Raw genomic sequence first — 18,798 nt, forward strand, 5'->3', positions numbered from 1 at the left:
TTCATGTCCACATCCTGGTTCAACCCTAACCCTAACCTTAGCTTCAACCCTAACTCTAACCTTAGCTTCATGTCCACATCCTGGTCCAACCCTAACTCTAACCATAGCTTCATGTCCACATCCTGGTTCAACCCCAACCCTAACCTTAACCTCAACCCTAACTCTAACCTAACTCTAACCATAGCTTCATGTCCACATCCTGGTTCAACCCTAACCCTAACTCTAACCATAGCATCATGTCCACATCCTGGTTCAACCCTAACCTTAACCTCAACCCTAACTCTAACCTTAGCTTCATGTCCACATCCTGGTCCAACCCTAACCTCAACCCTAACTCTAACCGTAGCTTCATGTCCACATCCTGGTTCAACCCCAACCCTAACCTTAACCTCAACCCTAACTTTAACCTAACTCTAACCATAGCTTCATGTCCACATCCTGGTTCAACCCTAACCTCAACCCTAACTCTAACCCTAGCTTCATGTCCACATCCTGGTTCAACCCTAACCTTAACCTCAACCCTAACTCTAACCCTAGCTTCATGTCCACATCCTGGTTCAACCCTAACCTCAACCCTAACTCTAACCTAACTCTAACCCTAGCTTCATGTCCACATCCTGGTTCAACCCTAACCTTAACCTCAACCCTAACTCTAACCCTAGCTTCATGTCCACATCCTGGTTCAACCCCAACCCTAACCTTAGCCTCAACCCTAACTCTAACCCTAGCTTCATGTCCACATCCTGGTTCAACCCTAACCTTAACCTCAACCCTAACTCTAACTCTAGCTTCATGTCCACATCCTGGTTCAACCCTAACCCTAACCTCAACCCTAACTCTAACCTAACTCTAACCCTAGCTTCATGTCCACATCCTGGTTCAACCCCAACCCTAACCTTAGCCTCAACCCTAACTCTAACCCTAGCTTCATGTCCACATCCTGGTTCAACCCTAACCTTAACCTCAACCCTAACTCTAACCCTAGCTTCATGTCCACATCCTGGTTCAACCCTAACCCTAACCTCAACCCTAACTCTAACCTAACTCTAACCCTAGCTTCATGTCCACATCCTGGTTCAACCCTAACCCTAACCTTAGCTTCAACCCTAACTCTAACCTTAGCTTCATGTCCACATCCTGGTCCAACCCTAACTCTAACCATAGCTTCATGTCCACATCCTGGTTCAACCCCAACCCTAACCTTAACCTCAACCCTAACTCTAACCTAACTCTAACCATAGCTTCATGTCCACATCCTGGTTCAACCCTAACCCTAACTCTAACCATAGCATCATGTCCACATCCTGGTTCAACCCTAACCTTAACCTCAACCCTAACTCTAACCTTAGCTTCATGTCCACATCCTGGTCCAACCCTAACCTCAACCCTAACTCTAACCGTAGCTTCATGTCCACATCCTGGTTCAACCCCAACCCTAACCTTAACCTCAACCCTAACTTTAACCTAACTCTAACCATAGCTTCATGTCCACATCCTGGTTCAACCCTAACCTCAACCCTAACTCTAACCCTAGCTTCATGTCCACATCCTGGTTCAACCCTAACCTTAACCTCAACCCTAACTCTAACCCTAGCTTCATGTCCACATCCTGGTTCAACCCTAACCTCAACCCTAACTCTAACCTAACTCTAACCCTAGCTTCATGTCCACATCCTGGTTCAACCCTAACCTTAACCTCAACCCTAACTCTAACCCTAGCTTCATGTCCACATCCTGGTTCAACCCCAACCCTAACCTTAGCCTCAACCCTAACTCTAACCCTAGCTTCATGTCCACATCCTGGTTCAACCCTAACCTTAACCTCAACCCTAACTCTAACTCTAGCTTCATGTCCACATCCTGGTTCAACCCTAACCCTAACCTCAACCCTAACTCTAACCTAACTCTAACCCTAGCTTCATGTCCACATCCTGGTTCAACCCCAACCCTAACCTCAACTCTAACTCTAACCTAACTCTAACCCTAGCTTCATGTCCACATCCTGGTTCAACCCTAACCTTAACCTCAACCCTAACTCTAACCTAACTCTAACCCTAGCTTCATGTCCACATCCTGGTTCAACCTAAAACCCTAACCTTAGCCTCAACCCTGACTCTAACCCTAGCTTCATGTCTACATCCTGGTTCAACCCTAACCCTAACCTTAACCTCAACTCTAACTCTAACCTAACTCTAACCCTAGCTTCATGTCCACATCCTGGTTCAACGCTAACCCTAACCTTAACCTCAACTCTAACCTAACTCTAACCCTAGCTTCATGTCCACATCCTGGTTCAACCCTAACCTTAACCTCAACCCTAACTCTAACCTAACTCTAACCCTAGCTTCATGTCCACATCCTGGTTCAATCCTAACCTTAGCCTCAATCACAACCCTAACCCTGAACCTGAACTTGTCACATGGGTATACACAGCTCTGCAGATGTATTATTCAAAGTAGAATCTACTTGGAGAGCAGTAGGTAGTTGACATTATTTTGGTCAATGTGAATAGTCCTTAAAAGCCAAGTGTATTGTGTAATGCGTGTACCCTCACGTATTATACATTTACTGTACATTGTAAATTAATTCATGTTAATTGCCATATTGCTGAGTGTTGAGGAGCAGACCACTTCTGGCTCTGGCTCTTATTTATGATAGGATGAAGGGGGGGTGGATTTACATCAATTGGTCAGACATACTGACCATACCTGGTCAGACATACTTATGTACATAAAATAGCCTTCTTGTGTCTCCATTTTGTGACCAATATCTATCCTTGTACTCACTCCAATCGTGTTGCTAAGATTTGCATTTGCCGCATTTAGGCAAAAAGAAAACAGGCAACTTTCTATAATGTTTTTAATAAGAAGACAGCTGTCAACATGTCATTTTGTTTAACTGCCATTGTTTAAAAATAGCAAACCAATCCCAGCATTTTGTTAAATGTCAATTGATTTTCACTGTTTAAATTTATGCTTTAGCAGTTGGCAATTTCAAACTTGGTACATAACTCCAATCTGTCCATCTGCTTTTCCAGGTTTTCGGTTTCTTCCAAAGAGCCTGGAACCAGTTCACAGTGGCAGCAGAGATTGACTCCAAATGCTGGAAGGCATTTGAGGGGAGAGCTGTCATCAACCTGCAGATGGGAAACACCTATGCTGCTTTCCAAGACATTAACATGGCTCTGAAGGTACCACATTGGCTACATACAGCATCAAACCCATTGATGTTAGTTCTAAGCAGGCTGGTTAGTAATGAGATAAAAGTCATATTTTGTCTGTGATTGTTTAGACCTGGTATGTAATGTGGATCCCGTGGGGAATTGCAGTTTCCTGTTTCAGTAATGGATGGCCACTGTGAAGAGAGATAATTGGCTGAATGTCCTCCACTCAGTCAGGACAGCGTGTTTAGTCCATGTTTATAAAATGCAAGCTGTTGAGTACACTGAGGGAAGACATACTGCCGGTGTGTACTGCCATATTCAGCGTTTCAGCAAATTACTTGGACATGATGTATTATAGCTATGTGGTTGGTGTTTTGTTTCCGGTCAATCAGGAGATAGAATGCAGGTTGTTGGAGTAAGACTGCTAGTGTTGCTGTATTCAGTGTTTCATCCCTTATAGCAGGATTTCCCAAACTCAGGCCTGGGGCCCTTACTGGATGCATGTTTTTTTTTTTTGCCATAGCACTACGCAGCTGATTATAATAATCCAAGCTTGATGATGCCTTGGTTATGCCTTATAATAATAACTTGGAGATGTTGTATCGTAGATATATACAGTTGAAGTTTACATACACCGTAGCCAAATACATTTAAACTCAGTTTTTCACAATTCCTGACATTTAATCCGAGTAAAAATTCCCTGTCTTAGGTCAGTTAGCATCACCACTTTATTTTAAGAATGTGAAATGTGAGAATAATAGTAGAGAGAATGATTTATTTCAGCTTTTATTTCTTTCATCACATTCCCAGTGGGTCAGAAGTTTACATACACTCAATTTGTGTTTGGTAGCATTGCCTTTACATTTTTTAACTTGGGTCAAACGTTTCGGGTAGCCTTCCACAAGCTTCCCACAATAAGATGGGTGAATTTTGGCCCATTCCTCCTTACAGAGCTGGTGTAACTGAGTCAGGTTTGTAGGCCTCCTTGCTCGCATACGCTTTTTCAGTTCCTTAAGCTATTTTGCCACAACTTTGGAAGTATGCTTGGGGTCGTTGTCCATTTGGAAGACCCATTTGCGACCAAGCTTTAACTTCCTGACTGATGTCTTGAGATGTTGCTTCAATATATCCACATACTTTTCCTGGCTCAAGATGCCATCTATTTTGTGAAGTACACCAGTCCCACCTGCAGCAAAGCATCCCCACAACATGATGCTGCCACCCCCGTGCTTCACGGTTGGGATGGTGTTCTTCGGCTTGCAAGCCTCCCCTTTTTCCTCAAACATAACGATGGTCATTATGGCCAAACAGTTCTATTTTTGTTTCATCAGACCAGAGGACATTTCTCCAAAAAGTACGATCTTTGTCCCCATGTGCAGTTGTAAACCGTAGTCTGGCTTTTTTATGGCGGTTTTGGAGCAGTGGCTTCTTCCTTGCTGAGCGGCCTTTCCAGTTATGTCGATATAGGACTCGTTTTACTGTGGATATAGATACTTTTGTACCTGTTTCCTCTAGCATCTTCACAAGGTCCTTTGCTGTTGTTCTGGGATTGATTTGCACTTTTCACACCAAAGTACGTTCATTTCTAAGAGACAGAACTCATCTCCTTCCTGAGCGGTATGATGGCTGCGTGGTCCCATGGTGTTTATACTTGCGTACTATTGTTTGTATAGATGAACGTGGTACCTTCAGGCTTTTTGGAAATTGCTCCCAAGGATGAACCAGACTTGTGGAGGTCTACAATTGTTATTCTGAGGTCTTGGCTGATTTCTTTTGATTTTCCCGTGATGTCAAGCAAAGAGGCACTGAGGTTGCAGGTAGGCCTTGAAATACATCCACAGGTAAACCTCCAACTGACTCAAATGATGTCAATTAGCCTATCAGAAGCTTCTAAAGCCATGGCATCATTTTCTGGAATTTTCCAAGCTGTTTAAAGGCACAGTCACCTTAGTGTATGTAAACTTCTGACCCACTGGAATTGTGATACAGTGAATTTATAAGTGAAATAATCTGTCTGTAAACAATTGTTGGAAAAATTACTTGTGTCATGCACAAAGTAGATGTCCTAACCAACTTGCCAAAACTATAGTTTGTTAACAAAACATTTGTGGAGTGGTTGAGAAACTAGTTTTAATGACTCCAACCTAAGTGTATGTAAACTTCCAACTTTAATTGTATTCACTGTGTTATTAACTGTGACCCTGGCCTGGCCTTTCTGTAGCACCATCCTGTGTCAGATCAGCTGCTGACTAACCGAGGGGTGATCAACCAGTTCATGGGGGACAAAGCCAATGCCATGAAAGACTACCAGAGAGCCATCTCACTCAACCCCAAGTACGCCCTTGCCTTCTTCAATGCTGCTAACCTCTACTTCTACAACAGGCAGTTTGAACAGGTAAAATATTTCACTCTAATGGATTTTACTCTGATGTACTGTCATTTTCAAGTGTAAAACCAGGTTCACATCCACGGAGCGGGGAACTGTTTTACACTTAAGGGTCATTCACATCCTATAGGATGGGTCTCACTGTATGCATACACTCTCGTCGCTCTTCTCCTTCCTGTGTGCTCCTGGCTGGTGATCCTCCAGGCCTGTGAGCACTACAGCCAAGCATTTGAGCTGGACCCAGAGGATGAGTCTGCGGTGCTGAACCGGGCCATCACCAGGGCTCTGCTGAGGAAGGTTCCAGAGGCCCTCCAGGACTTCTCTGAGGCCCTGAGACTCAACCCTTATTCCTCACACGTGTTCTTCAACCGAGCCAATCTCTACAGCTCCCTGCGCCAGTACAGGAATGCAGAGAAGGACCTCAGTCAAGGTGAGCAGTGAGCAGCAATCAACAGCCTTTTACCACTCGTTCTTTTGTTCCCGGAGGGCTGCCCTTGTGTGTGTCTCAATGTGTTTCCTGCTGGATAGAGTTTCTCAGTCCAATGTGTGCTAGGTATTGTACAGAGACTTGTAACACGTTCCGAGGTCAGATGGTTGAATCTTACTGTAGTGTCATTTTGTTGTTGTATTAAGCACTTAATTAATGTCTTTAAATCAGTCTGTCTCGAGGATATTTGATTGAGTGCATTGTGTTGTTGTATTGCGTTGTGTTGTAGGCTATGTGGTAATGAATCAAACCTACAACTATTGCAGGCTCCAGACAACTGAGCCAATACGTTTTTTATCTGAATTGAGTTGATTCCCAGATAAGATTCAGTAACTGTGGACAATGATAGGGTTTTCATTTACCCTGGGTGATGAACGTTTGACCCGGCAGGTGGCTAGGACAGCATCTCTGTTGTTCTGTCAGCGGTAGTGCGGAGCGATTAACCGTAATGTCGGGTTCTTTTTTTATACAGCTAATTGACCGATGTCATTTCAGTTATTTGAATTCCATTTAGTTCGTTTTTCTGTGAGCATGATGTGCAGTTTCTGTAGAGATAAATCAGATCCAGCCTAAACTGTGTGATGTTGTAGTTTCCAACAGGCCAATATTATACATAGTTTAGCACAGAAAACGTAGTAATTAACTACAATTACCATAATACATTGAGCGGCCACTTCAACATGTCTGGTCTGTGCGGAGAAGTCACCGAGACTGAGAGAAGAGAGAACTCGTGATCGAGAGGGTAGAGAAAGCAGTTACTTTGCGAGTCTGAAAATACATGATCTAAGTGGTTGATAGTTGGTATTCGGCAGTCATAAAAGTAGGCTTTATTTACTTTGAAGAAGTACTAAAATTGTGTTTCTGTTAGACAACAGCTCTATATGAGATGATGACTTGGAGTTAAATAAAGTCCTCAAATAAAACAACTATTTTATTAATGTAATGTGAATAAATGTAGTAGTGGGCAGTCACTACCATCATGGGACTTTTATTCATTGTATTCTGTGGTGTTACATCATTCAACCCACATAATGCATAGTGCGTTTAATGTCAAAAAAAAAATTATGTCTACTTTTTTCAATTTTATAATCGAACCGAAACCGAACCGACCTCAAAAAGCAGGAAACACTCAGCACTAGTCAGCAGGGCTGTTATGTTTTACACACTGCTGATGGGACTCTTTCTGGTACCATTATTACACACTTGTATTGTATATAGGACAACATTGTCATGTCTGGTGTTACAAACTGTAAAGTCAATTTTAGGCACAGGCTAGCCTACCATCTTACCTCTGTACAGACAAGGCATGTTCTCTCTCACTTACTCACTCTCTCACAATATGCACCACCGTCTCTGAAGACTAGTCTACAGATTACGTCCCCCTGCTGCCGTTACTCCGAGAGACAGGCAAAAACATGGTCTGAAAACCTTCTCTCTTTTTGTTTTGGGTGTCAAAATAACTGGCCAACAGTTGAAAATGAAAACACCCAATTAAACAAAGCAAAGGACAGCGGCACAGTGCAGTGACACCCCTCACTGGCAGACAGACAACACCAAGACCAAGAAGAAGGCCACTTATTTTTCATGAGACAAGAGGCAGCTTGAGTTTCCATGGTGATGATACAAACCTATAATAATAGATTTTCAGCAGGACAGAATGAGCATGAGGATTCATCCAACAAATGGAATCATTGTGGGTGTTGATGGAACCAACTCTGTCGTGCTTATGATTTAGAGAAAATCTGTTCAGTTAGTACAGTTCCACTGATTCAATGAATGAATGTTTGTTTTTTTAGGTGTTGTAGCCGGCTTGAATGTATTGTTAAAAGAGTAATTGCATGGAACTGAATCAAATCTTAATTTGATTAGTTATTTTAGCTGAGACCAAGACCGTCCGATTCATAAAGTGTACGTGGAGAAGGAATGTGTCATGACTAGAAATACTATCGCTAGCTATAAATAGACACCCTCAAACTTTCTGGTCTTGGTCTTAAAGTGTATGTATTCCCTAGCTCTTCTCCTCCAGCCCAACGATGCCCTGGTCTACAAGCTCCGTGCTGATGTCAGAGGCCACCTGGGCTTGACTGACCAAGCGATGCAGGACTATAGAACAGCAGTGGAACTCCAAGAGGCACTGGAGGGCTGAGATGAGCCAACCCCATATTAGCGATACTATACCATCTGTTTCCTTATGATGCTACTCAACATGACATGTTATGGTTGACTGAGGAAATATATGCTGTTCATCAAAGTGTGTACTTTGTGATATATTGGGCATCAGAATCTTCAATATTTGTTATATTTGTTGTTATATTTTTGATAAAACTTCCATGACATTCACATGAGTGTTTTATGAGTAGTCTTTAATGTGCAATCCTGTCTTAAAGGGCCAATGCAGACATTTTTATCTCAATATCAAATTGTTTCTGGGTAACAATTAAATAGATTGAACAGGATCTTTGGCACATTGAAATTTGTAACATATTGTATGAATTGGAATTTGATTTATTAAAAAAAAAATAATAATAATCAGGACGTAACATATCATATGCAATTGATGACGTTCTACACAATTGTGCACAATTTTCAGGGACCCGTTTTGGCTCGTGAGCACTACTACTGACTGAAATTATATAAAACCTTTAAAAAGCATCTTTAAGTACCTTACTGGGATTGTTGTCCCCCACAATGAAATGGGGGAGGGGGGGGTTGGACCACTATGGATCTGTCTCCATCTGTTTGTATGTCTGTTAGTACCTTAGTCACACACAATCCGGGTTACGGCACTAGTGAAACTGACCACCAGTGAAACCGACATCAGTTTGCAGCTCACGGTATATCTTGCTCCAATGTTCCTGTCCCCATACCATGCTCCAACCAGTGATCCTCTTCTCGCAAACACACGTGAACGTCCTCTTTGACAACGTACCAACTGTTTGAGCTATACAGAAGGTACCAATTGGATTGCTCCATCAGCAACATTTCAAGCAGGCTGTGAAGTGAGCTTATGGGCACGTTCTTAACTGTTACATATGTAACCTGAAAACTAGCTGTTAATGGCAGAGAGGTTTGAAACTCTCTTTGTTAATGGTCTATTAACTTATACTGGTGATGTCGCCAGGCAGGCCAAAACTCCACCCATGCAAAACACCCTGAAAAGGTGGTCTTTTCAAACAGCTTTTACACTAAAAGGGTATTATCAAAATGTTCACAATTTCACAGTGTGGAAATACAGTATATATAAAACACAGAAAAATCACGTTTTTTGAGGTTGTTTGAATTGCTTTGTACCAAGTTCAATATCTCCCTTCATGAATTCCCCTGAGAGGTTATTAACTGCTTGCAGTGCCAGTGATTGAATCAGAGAGAGACCATTTTGTCTCAGCATACACAGTATCCCAACAAACAAACACAAAGGTAGTATTTCCTTGGCTTTGGAGCTCTTTCCCAGTTAAGGACCTGGGTTATTTCTTGCCCATCCAAATCAGCTGAGTCAGTCTCCATAAAACAGGAGCTATATAGAGAGAGGAAAGAGGAGGCCTGTGGAGTATAAAAAACACCTGCCAAATGAACTGGCGTGTCTCCAGGGGAGGGAGGGAGGGTTTGGGGGGGGGGGGGGGGGGGGGGGGAGTAATAAAGGAGAGAGGAGTAATAAAGGAGAGAGGAGTAATAAAGGAGAGATGAGTAATAAAGGAGAGAGGAGTAATAAAGGAGAGAGGAGTAATAAAGGAGAGAGGAGTAATGAAGGAGAGAGGAGTAATAAAGGAGAGAGGAGTAATAAAGGAGAGAGGAGTAATAAAGGAGAGAGGAGTAATAAAGGAGAGAGGAGTAATAAAGGAGAGAGGAGTAATAAAGGAGAGAGGAGTAATAAAGGAGAGAGGAGTAATAAAGGAGAGAGGAGTAATGAAGGAGAGAGGAGTAATAAAGGAGAGAGGAGTAATAAAGGATAATGGCCTATTTATTGCCTTAACTTACCTAATTTGCACTCACTGTATATAGCCTTTTTGTTTTATTTTGTTCTACTGTATTATTGACTGTATGTTTGTTTATTCCATGTGTAACTCTGTGTTGTTGTTGTATGTGTCGAACTGTTTTGCTTTATCTTGGCCAGGTCGCAGTTGTAAATGAGAACTTGTTCTCAACTTGCCTACCTGGTTAAATTAAAAAAAACATACTAAAATGCACGGCCCCATTTTACAATGATCTGTACACAATTCCTGGAAGCTGAACATGTCTCAGTTCTTCCATGGCCTGCATACTCACCAGACATGCCATCCATTGAGAATGTTTGGGATGTGTACGTACACTGCGTTCCAGTTCCCGCCAATATCCAGCAACTTCGCACAGCCATTGAAGAGGAGTGGGACAACATTCCACACGCCACAATCAACACCCTGATCAACTCTTCATGAAGGATGTATCACGCTGCATGAGATAAATTGTAGTCACACCAAATACTGACTGGTTTTCTGATCCACGCCCCTACCTTTACTTTTTTTATTTTTTATTTAAGCTTTCTGTTTCCAACAGACGCATATCTGTATTCCCAGTCATGCGAAATCCATAGATTAGAGCCTAATGGATTTATTTCAATTGATTGATTTCCTTATGTGAACTGTAACTCAGTAAAGTCTTTGAAATGGTTGCATGTTGCGTTTATATTTTTGTTCAATATACATTTGGTTGCGTTATCAACTAACATGAATTCAACAACCATTAGAACCATGTCATTGGATTTAAATGAAAAGTTGGGTGAAAATGCCACCAGTGGGTGGCATCTAATGTCTCTTGGACATTTGGTCAGTTGTGCAAGATTAAACATCAAGCTGTCACATTAGAGCCAGCAACGGCTCCATTATCCAACTTTGTCAGCACGGATATTGCATTTGGATTTCCTAATGAAACTCTATTTACTTAGATTTTCAGTGATTCTCTAATCTGTTTGTGTACCAGAGGGCCACATTCTGTGATGACGCACTTTGATTGATTTTCTTCATTCATCATAAATGAATGATATGACCTTCACCTGTGATGTGGATATTCTTTGTGATTTGGTCATCTGTAATAATTCAGTTACAGTTGGGATGACAGCCCACCTATTTCAAAATGAAGACTTTATCTTTTTCGTCTGTAGCCGACACATGCCAGGTCTTCTTTTTGATTCTAATTTTTAGATGAAAATCCCAAAGAAGATGACACATCGCTTTTGTTAAATATCACAATATACAGTGCCTTCAGAAAGTATTCATACCCCTTGACTTATTCCACATTTTGTTGTGTTAAAGCCTGAGCTAAAAATGTATTAAAGCGATTTTTTTCTCACCGATCTACACACAATACTCCATAAGGACACATTGAAAAGACCTTTGGCAGCGATTACAGCTGTGAGTCTTTCTGGGTAAGTCTCTAAGACCTTTGGCAGCGATTACAGCTGTGAGTCTTTCTGGGTAAGTCTCTAAGAGCTTTGGCAGCGATTACAGCTGTGAGTCTTTCTGGGTAAGTCTCTAAGAGCTTTGGCAGCGATTACAGCTGTGAGTCTTTCTGGGTAAGTCTCTAAGAGCTTTGGCAGCGATTACAGCTGTGAGTCTTTCTGGGTAAGTCTCTAAGACCTTTGGCAGCGATTACAGCTGTGAGTCTTTCTGGGTAAGTCTCTAAGAGCTTTGGCAGCGATTACAGCTGTGAGTCTTTCTGGGTAAGTCTCTAAGACCTTTGGCAGCGATTACAGCTGTGAGTCTTTCTGGGTAAGTCTCTAAGACCTTTGGCAGCGATTACAACTGTGAGTCTTTCTGGGTAAGTCTCTAAGACCTTTCGCAGCGATTACAGCTGTGAGTCTTTCTGGGTAAGTCTCTAAGACCTTTGGCAGCGATTACAGCTGTGAGTCTTTCTGGGTAAGTCTCTAAGACCTTTGGCATCGATTACAGCTGTGAGTCTTTCTGGGTAAGTCTCTAAGACCTTTGGCAGCGATTACAGCTGTGAGTCTTTCTGGGTAAGTCTCTAAGAGCTTTGCACACCTGGATTGTGCAACATTTTCCCATTATTCTTTTCAAAATTCTTCAAGCTCTAGCCTTATTTAGGCTTGACATAACAAAGGGGTTGAATACTTATTGACTCTAGACATTTCAGCTTTTCATTTTTTATTAATTTCTAAAAACATACATGCAATTCCACTTTGACGTTATTGGGTGTTGTGTGTAGGTCAGTGACTCCCCCCCAAAAAAAACATTTAATCCGTTTTAAATTCAGGTTGTAACACAATGTGAAAAAAAAGTCAAGGGGTGTGAATACTTTCTGAAGGCACTGTATGTCAAGTCCACAATTTATGCAATTGTATTAGTCTCATAAATGTTCAGTAGTGCTGAGTGTGTGTTTGATTCAATTGTGAAATTGCTGATACGACGAAAACAACCTGGGGAACATTTAACTATTGTGCATCGTCATCAAAAGACACAAGACTGCAGCAATTTACCAATCAATCAGTTGAAATTGAATGTGGGTGTTATGACGCTCACAGATTCCTATTCTAGGTTATAGTGGTTTATATCGATTAGGACCTAGGCTATGACCCCAACACAACGTCATTTTACAACGTCTGACGTTGCGTCTCTGAAATGACTAGATCATCGGTAGCTATCCATGGTCCTGAAACAACGCACCGTCTGCGCGCCACAGCACAGAGCAACTCCCGTGAGGAGATGGGTTCCCTGGACAGTCGCACTGATTGAAATGTATTATTTAACAGAAGACATAGGCCTAATTTTTTGAGGATTCTTCTGGAAAAACACAGCCAAAATGCTCCCCAACAGCTCTTTCAGGAATCTAACCCTGGAGGACGGTTTTTTCCTCATGAACAACTCGTCTGGGAACGAAACGTACAGCGAGTCTCAAGGCAGCGCAATCCTCATCTCCTTCATTTACTCGGTTGTCTGTTTGGTCGGACTGTGCGGGAACTCTATGGTTATCTATGTCATTTTCAGATATGCCAAAATGAAAACTGCAACAAATATCTACATTCTGAATCTGGCCATAGCGGACGAGTTACTTATGCTGAGTGTCCCTTTCTTGGTGACATCTTCACTCCTTCACCACTGGCCTTTCGGCTCCCTTCTCTGCCGCCTTGTTCTAAGTGTTGATGCTATTAATATGTTTACCAGTATTTACTGCTTAACTGTACTTAGCATAGACCGATATATCGCGGTTGTGCACCCCATCAAAGCCTCCCGGTACAGGAGACCCACAATAGCTAAAATAGTCAACTTTGGGGTTTGGATGTTTTCTATCCTGGTCATTTTGCCCATTATTATATTTTCCACGACCGTTCCAAACTTGGACGGTTCGGTCGCTTGCAACATTCAGATGCCAAAGCCAGTGAACCAGTGGATGGCTGTGTTTGTGGTCTATGCCTTTCTCATGGGCTTTCTGTTCCCAGTCATTGCTATCTGTATGTGTTACATCCTCATCATCGCCAAGATGAGAGTGGTGGCACTGAAGGCAGGTTGGCAGCAGCGTAAGAAGTCGGAGAGAAAGATCACTCTGATGGTGATGATGGTGGTGACCGTGTTTGTCGTCTGTTGGATGCCCTTTCACATTGTACAGCTCGTTAATGTCTTCGTGAAGCACCATAACGCAACACTCATGCAACTCGCAGTGATTCTGGGATACGCAAATAGCTGCGCCAACCCTATACTGTACGGATTTCTATCAGACAATTTCAAACGTTCGTTCCAAAGAATTTTGTGCCTGCGCTGGATGGACAATGCAACGGAAGAACCGATAGATTACTATGCCACGGCTCTGAAAAGTCGTGGTTACAGTGTGGATGAATTTCAACCGGACAATATGGAATGTGATAGCACGTATAGAAATGGAACCTGTACTTCTAGGACAACGACACTGTAGCAACATATGGACATGATGAAATGAACAAAAATCATAAACGTGACCATTGAGTGTTTCGCTCATTACTAGGCGGTTACTTCGATATGTATTAATGTTGTTTACTTGCAACTATTTGAACGCAATTAAAATGTTAAATAATCCAAATGTCTTATTATTGTTCGTATTATTACAAGGTGGCACTGTGCGTAATAGTCCTCCAATTAGGACAAGTCGCCCACAGAGCTGAAACCTACTGGCACTACTAGAGGCTTCCGGAGTGATATTATTTCCACTGTGTGAGCACATACGAAAAAGTGTTAAGACAGTGCTGCTTATGATTAATCTATTGCAGATATCTTGGAGAGTAAACCAAGATGTGCAGTTTAAGTTCAGATTCATGCTCAGTCTCTATGATGAATTATTAATTGCGCAAATTCAAGTTAAAACAGCATCAGTGATCTTCGCTTTTAAATCTCTCAGGCAGAGAGCAACATGAACACTTGTTCACCTTTAGCAAAACAACTACATCCTGGTCCGGAAAGAGCAGCCCAGCTATCTCTTATCCGCTGTCCTCTTATCTTTGGTGCAGATTTACTCAGCTATTTGTAGAAAATAGCCACTGGGCACGGACGTCAGTTCAACGTCTAGTTTTCAATTGGTTGTTGAATGAAACGTGCAATCAACCAAAAATGTCCTCATGTCATTAGATTTGTAATAATACGACACTAAATTCCCTGACATTGATTACTTTTGATCAAATCAAATCAGTTTTCCACGTTGATTCAACGTCATCACTTTGATTTAAACCCCCAAAAATGTTTTTATGGAAACAACGTTGATTCAACCAGTTTTTGCCCAGTGGGTAAACCTGCCCACAGTGTCTGTTTGCTCAGAATTGATTCATCCTTTATTTTCAATGATAATACAATCTATTGCTTTTATAAACAGTTGATTTATTGACAAGATAGTGTCTTTCTTTTGAAATGAGACTGACCTAGGTTTATGGGCTGAACATTTTACACCATGGGCAGAGGTTATCATCCTTTATATCAGGAATAGAGACTTCCAAAATACTGAAGCATCAAATTCATCTTCATATGTTACACGATGACATATATACAAACCACATATATACAATACAGCAATAAAATAAGTAATTGCAACATAAAGGCCTAGCAAATATTATGAAGAAATGTGAGCCCTCAGCCCATATACAAATCCTCACAATAAAACAATAATATCCAAAGCCTGTACAGTGACCTACTGCAGATAAAAAAATCCCTTCAATAAAAACATTTTATTCCAGTGCTTATTGATGTAAGGAAGTGATGAGAGATCTTATACATTGTCAGTTAAAACCTTCAGGTTGTCTGAGTCTTATCTGTGGCCTCCGTTCAGACTCCTGCTGCTTAAGTTGCCTCCTTCTCATTTGCGTTTTCCAGGGAGTATTTTTCCTTGGAGGACTCCGCCCTCTTCATTGCCATTTTCTCTGCATTTTTCATGGCCAGTTTCTGTGATCGTCTCCTGAGGCAGCACTTAACAATAGATAACACCACGACTAACAGAACGACCAAGGCCATCACTGCTATTAGCACAGGTATGAAAATGTAGGCTTGGTCTCCACTCTTGTCCTCTATCTCAATGTCGTCTGTAGGGGAAGTTGTAGTGTGTTGGTCCGGCAGAGAGGCGAGAAAAGGCTTCTCCTGAATTGCTGGCTTAGAAGTTGGGGTATAGTCTTGGACCAAATGGTTGTCACTACCTTCAGGAGCAATGGTAGCTGCTGGTAGTTCGTTGCATGCCATTGAGCCCTCATCTTGAAGATTTCCATTTTTATCATTGCATTTACAGAGGAAAGAACCCTCAGTGTTGACACACTGGTCTTTACATGGCCGATCTCTGCATTCGTCAATGTCCACACAGTTTCCAGACCCATCTGTCATATAACCTGCTTTGCATGAAGCACAAATGCCACGTATATCCGTTCCATCATCACGTTCCCATGTTAGAGTCGTTGCAGAGCAAGTCAGTTCAAACATGTTCCCAAACCCACAATCCAGATTCAGTTTATTATGATCCTTTGGGTCTGGCCTGAGTAGTCGGGCATCTGGTATGTGTGGGGTAAGACACTGCTTCATGATAGGTACCTCTCCATTACGTTGTTTACAAATGAATGGATACTCTGTCTTACAGGTACTAGAAACAAATCCCCAGTTCACAATCTCAGTTCCATTAAACTCACCAGAGAGAAATACACAGTATATACCCGTGCAGGTTGGTTTGGGCAAATACTTCCACTGATCCAGTTCTGTGTCGCTGCTGTTATCCACCGTCCACTTGAAACCATTCAGAGGTGCGTCATGTTTCACGCATGACCCCTTTCCTTTCATCAAGCCAACCCAGAACTGAAATGTACGTTCTTTGGATAGTGTTTCCGAGATTTCTTTCAAAATCTTCGAGGCTTCCTCCATACTGGCCACTTTAGTTAGGAAACTGCCAGGCTGACAGGCTTCTGAAGCTTTGTCAAAGTTGAGAGGATGATGATGAAGGTAATAGGGTTTAGCAACAGGAACGCACAAACCTACCCCCAAGACACTCCACAGGCATATCCAATAGTACTCCATTCTCCCTGCTTGCACCATCGATCTGACGGTAGTGTTTCTCATTCAGACTGACAATGGTCCTCCTGCTAGCCGCTCCTGTAATGGACTGGCTGACAATGCTCATTTTGCTGCTGCTTTCTTAGCGGCCCCTAATGGGTCCTCCCAAGACAACAAGCACAGGAAGTGTGCTTAGACTTGATACAGCCATCCACTTCCTCTGCAGAGAAGGTGGTGGCACAGCCAAACAACAGCAATTTAGAATCTAATTACCCATGCATTAAAGTACACAGTAGCCTAAGGTCCAACACCTGAATGAGTTGTGAGAAAAATACACTAATGTAGTCCAGGTACTATCAGCCTAACTCCAGTAACTGACATCCTTTGATTCTTTGATCATATTTCCCTGTGAGATCACCAGGCCAGCTTCACTTTTGTTTTTGTCGGTGCTGCAGGAAGTTTTACTTCACAGAAAAGAGAACCAGAGAGGTGCACACATCCAACTGGATAAACAGAACTTGTGAGAGGATATGCCAGCCTGCTGATGAACGGTCCTGGTATCAGGATGTGATGATACAAAGTGGACTTTGTATGATTCATTCCCTCAGGGAATAGACCCATCGTGTGGTTTGGTCAACCCTGAAACAGGAAACTCAGAATGGTGTCATTAAATAACAACTACACTTTGTGAGGCATACACAGATTATTCCATGTTCCCTGAGTAAAGGACTATTATTTAGATTATGCTGCAGAGCTTCATTGTCAGAAATAAGCAGATGCTTCCTGAAGGAAGTGCTAGAGAATGGCAGGAAGAGAGGCTGACTTTGAGGGATTGAGCACAACCCAAATATGAGAGGGCTGTGTCCACAGTACTACTCAGACAGGAGCAGTCAGAGGGACACAAATACGGGAGGGGCTGGGGAACCAGAGGAAATTGCATTATTAGTGACAGGAAAAGAAGTCACCCCGAAAGCCATCAGAGAGCGAGAACAATCAAGTGAAGTCACTCTTTCATTTGCCTACTTACTGTAAGAATGTATGGGAACACCACTTAGGTTTTAATCTAATTGTTGTTACCACAAAACGGTTTAATACCTTCAATTTAAGACCAAAAAAAGAAACAACCCGGTCTTGTTCCACAGACTTTATGGTTTCAGTGTGAATTGCAAAGTATTGTGGGTAGAGGATCTGTATCATCATTTGCATCGTATATACTTAACACCCCTTGGAGCGCTGAGAGCAGAGCAATGTGCATCTTATCCTTCTAATAAAGTACTTCAGGGCCTGTATGTATCAAGTACCTTAGAGTAATGTAAGATTACTGATCTATTACCCCTGTCTCTGTAATCTTATTCATTGTGATCTAAAGGGCAAAACTGATCCTAGATCAGCACTCCTACTCTGAGACGCTTGATAGATAGAGCCCCAGGACCTCCAGATTGTTAGCTCCCTCTGGGTTAACGAATTAGTCAATGATTAACAGCACATAGCCATTCTACTCACTGTGGGAATCAGGATTCCAAATGTCGAAAATTGTATTATACTACAATATTTCTGAATACTCAGTTATTGCCATTTTTAGTGCACACCAATTCATGTAGCAATACAATGAGTGGTTAAATCATCCAGTATCAATTAGTATAGTCAAGAAAACATACAATATGAGCAGATTACTTCAAGGATGCTCCTCAAGGTCACCCCACTTTTTGATAGCCCCTCACCCCCCTCTAAGTGATTTAGGCTGCTTAGTTTGTTCTTAAACTAAACCTCCCCTTTCAGTTTGCTGTTGTACCTCATCAATGTAAACACAACCGTTCTGACAGCACTAACTCTGTTATATCCTCTTCCCTGTCATCCATTTTCCATTGCTCTGATTTCCAATGACATATTACGATATTATAACACAGTGTTTTACACGGTTCCTTTTTCTATTTGAATTACCCATCTGCATGTTCTGGATCCTAAATGAAGTGTTTAGCCCTCATTATGTAACAATAAGTGAAACATTGCTGTGGTGTGCTGGGTGGGTGGTGTGTATTACAGTACCAACACATTTCATTTACATGGTGGCTGTATGCAACACTCCCACAAAAAGTACGGACTGATACAGACGATAGCTTGTGATCTGATGAAATGATCTCTAGTGGTTCTAAGCTACCTGTTGGAAAACTGATATATTGATGCCATTCTTTTGACCGACCATGAGCTTTTACTGTCCATGTCCATCAAAAGCAGCTTTCTTTTCAGAATGAATATGAAGCATTATGCCATCTGCCTAACATATAGCAAT

At 41.9% G+C, this 18,798-nt stretch overlaps 3 protein-coding genes across 5 annotated transcripts in view; 2 read left to right on the forward strand and 1 right to left on the reverse strand.

The window, feature by feature from the left end:
• ttc6 (tetratricopeptide repeat domain 6) overlaps nt 1-8,376 on the forward strand; it is a 29,108-nt gene extending 20,732 nt beyond the window's left edge. For all 3 annotated transcript variants that reach the window (XM_031828691.1, XM_020487734.2, XM_031828692.1), the window contains 4 exons: nt 3,038-3,190; nt 5,385-5,558; nt 5,754-5,979; nt 8,049-8,376. In XM_031828691.1, coding sequence (XP_031684551.1) covers nt 3,038-3,190; nt 5,385-5,558; nt 5,754-5,979; nt 8,049-8,182 — 687 coding nt within the window. In that variant the 3' untranslated portion in view covers nt 8,183-8,376. The remainder of the gene's footprint in view (nt 1-3,037; nt 3,191-5,384; nt 5,559-5,753; nt 5,980-8,048) is intronic.
• Nucleotides 8,377-12,163: 3,787 nt separating this feature from the next.
• On the forward strand, nt 12,164-14,049 carry sstr1a (somatostatin receptor 1a). The gene has a single exon (XM_020487736.2). The coding sequence runs from the start codon at nt 12,826-12,828 to the stop codon at nt 13,930-13,932; it is 1,107 nt and encodes a 368-aa protein (XP_020343325.1). The 5' UTR covers nt 12,164-12,825; the 3' UTR covers nt 13,933-14,049.
• A 794-nt stretch (nt 14,050-14,843) lies between these two features.
• On the reverse strand, nt 14,844-16,639 carry LOC116374685 (complement component C1q receptor). The gene has a single exon (XM_031828693.1). It carries the CDS (start codon nt 16,572-16,574, stop codon nt 15,321-15,323), a length of 1,254 nt encoding a protein of 417 aa, XP_031684553.1. The 5' UTR covers nt 16,575-16,639; the 3' UTR covers nt 14,844-15,320.
• Between the last annotated feature and the right edge of the window lie 2,159 nt (nt 16,640-18,798).

Source organism: Oncorhynchus kisutch, linkage group LG7, assembly GCF_002021735.2.
Source record: "Oncorhynchus kisutch isolate 150728-3 linkage group LG7, Okis_V2, whole genome shotgun sequence".
NCBI classification, from domain to species: domain Eukaryota; kingdom Metazoa; phylum Chordata; class Actinopteri; order Salmoniformes; family Salmonidae; genus Oncorhynchus; species Oncorhynchus kisutch.